The 5,852-nt window shown below is 38.4% G+C and overlaps 1 protein-coding gene across 1 annotated transcript; it reads left to right on the forward strand.

Annotated features, from left to right (window-relative positions):
• Nucleotides 1-1,241: 1,241 nt before the first annotated feature.
• On the forward strand, nt 1,242-2,165 carry LOC138371142 (uncharacterized protein DDB_G0282077-like). The gene is made up of 2 exons (XM_069335977.1): nt 1,242-1,506; nt 1,927-2,165. The coding sequence occupies exons 1-2, from the start codon at nt 1,242-1,244 to the stop codon at nt 2,163-2,165; spliced, it is 504 nt and encodes a 167-aa protein (XP_069192078.1).
• The last annotated feature ends 3,687 nt before the right edge of the window (nt 2,166-5,852 follow it).

The raw sequence follows: 5,852 nt of genomic DNA on the forward strand, positions 1-5,852 counted from the left end.
ACATTGAGCAAGGGTTCAGGATCTGCAGGCCATCAATGCATGTGGTGCATCGTGGCGAGAACAACAGTCACGACTCCGATGTTGCGATATTTGAGAGTATTACACAAGGTGGTAATATCCACCACCAGAATATCGTCATCTCTCGTCACTAGGACGTAATCTAGTAAAAGTAAATCGTAATCGTAAAAGACATTATAGGGCGTAAGTTACTAAGGGGTTCCCACCTAATGTTATGATAAATAAGGTGTAGAGCTGTGAAGCAGCACTACCCAGGTATGCCAAAGGGGACTTAAGTAGACTAACGTATCTACGCGTGTGGCAGAACTTAGGAAGGAGTTAAAAGGAAATCTTTCGTAATACTAACATAGGTTTACTGACCAAGCTTAACACTATTACACTAGGAGGGTTTACACGTTAAATGAGAGCATCACGCTAGCAAAGCTAAGCAATCAGCATAATCCAGGTGAAATGACTCCAGGAGAGTTAGTATGCTTTAAGATCACCTGTCTTCACCACCGGTGAGGCACAGAATGAACTAACCTAAACACTCGTGATAACTCCAGTAATACCTGCTTATCACACTGACAGTTTCATGTGACGATGACTGGTGCACAGCTGCACACCAGTCATCGTCACTTTGTCAATCAGTATCACAACACTTTGTCAATCAGTATCACAACACTTTGTCTAATAATATTGCAAGAACTGATACCCAGTAATGATCTCTTAAAGAAAACGTATGTAACAAAAGTACACAACAGCGAGTTTTATGGCACTGAAAGACAACACAGTGAAGTCATCACACACACGAAATCACTTGACTACATACTGAGTATAAAAAATACTCTGGTCTACATGAAAACTTTGTACGAGTCACGCAGACTCCGTTCACATGTAAATTACTGAAATAACTAAATGAATAATGAAACACTGAAAACATCGGTAACTACAACCCTAAATGTGTGATTACTATAATCCCGACCCATATGACACATGTGGCGACGTCACTACACATGGTCTCGTCATAACAAGGCACCACTGCCGGCCTCACCTTCTCCACTCTACACCCGTAGCAGGTGCCTGAATAGTCCTGCTAAGCCTGGCGACTGACACGTAGAGTCAATGGCCGGGTGACAAGTACGAACACTATAAGTTATAAGTTATAACACTAACGTAATTGGTCGGCCACACTCACATCCCAGTAAATTATTTCACTCTTGGTTAACTGTGGTGTGACAGTCATGAGAATATCGCTGATGCACCACCAGTCTAATGCATGGCGTCCTTGCCCTGGCGGCATTACCTTCACCTCACACTGGCCGCACGTGGCGTCCTGTCACCTTGGTGTTATGTCCGGTACCAGTAGTCAGCATGGTGTTATGTCCGGTACCAGTAGTCACCTTGGTATTATATCCGGTACCAGTAGTCACTTTGGTATTATGTCCGGTACCAGTAGTCAGCATGGTGTTATGTCCGGTACCAGTAGTCACCTTGGTGTTATGTCCGGTACCAGTAGTCACCTTGGTGTTATGTCCGGTACCAGTAGTCACCTTGGTGTTATGTCCGGTACCAGTAGTCAGCATGGTGTTATGTCCGGTACCAGTAGTCACCTTGGTATTATGTCCGGTACCAGTAGTCAGCATGGTGTTATGTCCGGTACCAGTAGTCACCTTGGTAGTATGTCCGGTACCAGTAGTCAGCATGGTGTTATGTCCGGTACCAGTAGTCACCTTGGTATTATGTCCGGTACCAGTAGTCAGCATGGTGTTATGTCCGGTACCAGTAGTCAGCATGGTGTTATGTCCGGTACCAGTAGTCACCTTGGTGTTATGTCAGGTACCAGTAGTCACCTTGGTGTTATGTCAGGTACCAGTAGTCACCTTGGTGTTATGTCCGGTACCAGTAGTCACCTTGGTGTTATGTCAGGTACCAGTAGTCACCTTGGTGTTATGTCCGGTACCAGTAGTCTCCTTGGTATTATGTCCGGTACCAGTAGTCAGCATGGTGTTATGTCCGGTACCAGTAGTCACCTTGGTGTTATGTCAGGTACCAGTAGTCACCTTGGTGTTATGTCAGGTACCAGTAGTCACCTTGGTGTTATGTCCGGTACCAGTAGCCAGCCTGATGTTAAGTACACACTCCATATATTGCTGAGAGAATGCTAACAATACTTAAACTATGCTAATAATACTAAAACAATCCTTATTATAATGAAACAATTAAAATAATTATGAAGCAATACTAATAGTATTTAAACAGTTCATATGGTATTGAAACAATGCTAATAATTCTCAAGTATGCTAATAATTCTGTAACAATGCCAGTAATTCTAAATCAATGCTTATAATACTGATTGATATATATAATAAGGAAACACTGCGAATAATTCTGGAATATTGCTAACCAATCTTAAATTATGCTGAAACAATGCAAATAATTTTGATACAATGATGAAAATACAGAAACAAAACAAATAATTATGAAAGTGTTGGAAATAATACTGAAATTCTGAAACAATACATATTACTGTAACAATACTAATAATCCTCAAACAATGCTGATAATTGTGAAACAATGCTGATAAGTCTGACAGAGAACAAATAATTTTTTAACAGCTGCGAATAATTCTGAAACAATGCTCTTTATTCAGAAACAGATCTAATATTGCTGAAACACTGCTAATAATACAGAAACTATGATAATATTGTACCAATACTAATAATTGTAAAGCAATGCTAGTAGAGGGAGTCCAACCTGTAGACCACAGCAAAATGAACTGTTAATTAGGTGTTAAGTGTGTTAATAGTGGGATAGAGGTTATTGACACTACAATCGAGGATAAGTCAGCCGGTAGCACACAGCATTTAGAGATGGGTTTGCCTGTTGCTCCCAGGAAAATGTACCGTCAAATGGCTCCAATATGTGGTGGAGGTGATCGGCGGCGGGTCCTCGTCCAAGGAGAACGACACCCTGGGGTGAGAACTCTGACACTTAATGGCCACAGTCGAAGTTATGTGAAAATAATACTTAATAAGGCTGCGTTATAATTTTTCAGAAATAATAGTCTATTATAGGGGGAGAAAGCAGAAATAATAGTCTATTATTAATGTATAGTCTTTCTTCCTATAAATATAGGAAGAAAGGCTTTTATGGTTGGTTAACCCAACAATTACAGCTTCATGTACCCCCCCCCCCCAAGACTGTGCCTGTAGTGGTAAAATGACATAGTTGGTGGATGTTATATAAATTCATTCAAGTATTTATTCAGGTGTGGTCAATCTCTTCTGGCTCGACCGGTCGTGTCTCAGGGCAAAAAATACACTTACGTCAACTGCCTCCCATACAAGGGCGAGTGATCACTCCTTCCTGTCTTTAAAAGAGTTAAAGGGAACCACAATCACCCAAGAGTACGGTCTATAATATGGCCCATTTGAGGAATAAAAAACATTTTTGTTATTAATTTATTTATTAGGTAAAGGTTACAAAATAACATAAATGTTCATAAAAGTAGTTATACCCTTTCCACTCCTCTTCCTCCTCCTCCTCCTCTGAGTAGAATTCTAATCCTTTTACACTCACCATATCAGTTGCTGGAGTCTCCACCATGATGAGCAGATGTCCTTCATTGTCCTCTACCCTAGTTTTTTTAGCAGCAGCTGACTTCTCTTCCTCCTCATTGGCAAGTGGTGGAGGTGGAGGCTGCTTATCTGCGGGGGAGTAGGCCCTTTTCTATGTTGGGGGGCCCTTGGCAGAGAAGGGGGGTGGAATGTATAATCTGTAGGCACGATTTAAAATGTATGATGATTAAATAAAAAGTATATTTATTTATATCTGTTATTAGAACAAGTATACTAATTCACAAAGTAAAAATACTACTTGTCTCTGCCCCTGAAACCACAGACTTGTGACCTCTACAACAAGTGTCATCAATTAGACTACGAAACAGCAGTTCGTTCACGATAGAACTCCCTCGTAGAATTATAACTCGGCAAATGTGGACTTGACTGTTCTAAAGAAAAGAACGAAATTAACTAATAAAAAACTAATATTACAAAAATATAAATAATATGTGTCAAGAACTACAATCAATACTCACCCGGTCCTTCATGGACATCAATCTATGATATTGTTTTTGAGTGGTACCTTCCATTTTGTAGGTAACATAGGGCAGTAATGGAGAGGGTTGGTACCTGTCTGGGGTTTTATAGGATATTCACCCTTCCCCTACCCCTCCTGATCCACTTTTTAGTCAGTTATTCAGGTTAAGTAAGTAACAGAAATATTTCCTACACCATAGATAAGAACCAATAGTCAGACCTCTACGAAATGTCTTCATACAAAGCTGTTTCATAAAGAAATATCGTCGTTCATAGGCAAGGACCCGTTTATCATTTAATTTTAAAGTTACTCTAGAAAATACATTATGTAAATAATACAAGGCAGAAGATAAGCCCAGGTGGCTTATTCTGTGAACAAACATGATGCAATATAGCCAGCAGACGAGACTAAAAGCACTCTGGAGTCTGTGACGCATGCTATACACTTCTGATATATTGTTCTTTTTAATAAACTCCACGAAATAATGACCATATGTATCCGGGGTCATGGCATAAGTGTTAAAGAAAACATTCGATGTTTAACTACATCAATATATATATACACACACAGTGACCCATATACTCCCTACTGTGAGTTGGTAGGATATTATTTATGAAGATTATAGGCCTCATTGTTAAAATATTGAAATGTACAATCTCTTCCGCATTAGAACACCCTAGGTAATGCACCTGAGCAAATAGTTTGTTTTAAGTTTATATTATTATCACGACAATTCATTATGTTTTAGCTTGCACATCACATAGGACGTTTCTGTGTCCATCAATGGATAAAACCCCAGTTTTGTCAGCAAACAGTAAAACCAACCTATTATATATAACACCAGAGTCAAATTCAAGCTTCATACATAAGTTGACAGATATCTCCACGGGAAGGGAGCCTTTTGTTTGAATGGTAGATAAGTCAGAGGCAAATATCAACCTTTCCTTATTAAGGGTGTCATAAGCAAGTATTGAGTCACGCTCTAAGCCTAATGATTTCAAAGTTTGTAATAAAGATGCGAATAATGATTGTCGAAGTCTCTAAAATTCGAGAAATTGCGTTATTATTCAATTAAATGGCAATACTTCTCATCTTTGCATTTTCAAAATATAACCCATTCCCCTAATGAAGACCTACATAATATGTCATTGGTACAATTAACATTATATATATATATATATATATATATATATATATATATATATATATATATATATATATATATATATATATATATATATATATATGTCGTACCTAGTAGCCAGAACTCACTTTTTGGCCTAATATGCAAGGCCCGATTTGCCTAATAAGCCAAGTTTTCCTGAATTAATATATTTTTTCTATTTTTTTTCTTATGAAATGATAAAGCTACCCATTTCATTATGTATGAGGTCAATTTATTTTTATTGTAGTTAAAATTAACGTAGATATATGACCGAACCTAACCAACCCTACCTAACCTAACCTAACCTATCTTTATAGGTTAGGTTTGGTTTGGTAGCAAAAAAAGTTAGGTTAGGTTAGGTTAGGTAGGTTAGGTAGTCGAAAAACAATTAATTCATGAAAACTTGGCTTATTAGGCAAATCGGGCCTTGCATAGTAGGCTGAGAAGTGCGTTCTGGCTACTAGGTACGACATATATATATATATATATATATATATATATGTCGTACCTAGTAGCCAGAACTCACTTCTCAGCCTACTATGCTAGGCCCGATTTGCCTAATAAGCCAAGTTTTCATGAATTAATGGTT

The sequence above is a fragment of the Procambarus clarkii genome, chromosome 35 (genome assembly GCF_040958095.1).
Source record: "Procambarus clarkii isolate CNS0578487 chromosome 35, FALCON_Pclarkii_2.0, whole genome shotgun sequence".
NCBI classification, from domain to species: Eukaryota; Metazoa; Arthropoda; class Malacostraca; order Decapoda; family Cambaridae; genus Procambarus; species Procambarus clarkii.

What these genes read in the sequence shown, in the direction of transcription:
- LOC138371142 (XM_069335977.1), top strand. Translation starts at nt 1,242, where the DNA reads ATGAGAATATCGCTGATGCACCACCAGTCTAATGCATGGCGTCCTTGC. An exon ending in TCACCTTGGTGTTATGTCCG is followed by an intron (nt 1,507 to 1,926) that starts GTACCAGTAGTC and finishes GTGTTATGTCAG; the next exon opens with GTACCAGTAGTCACCTTGGT.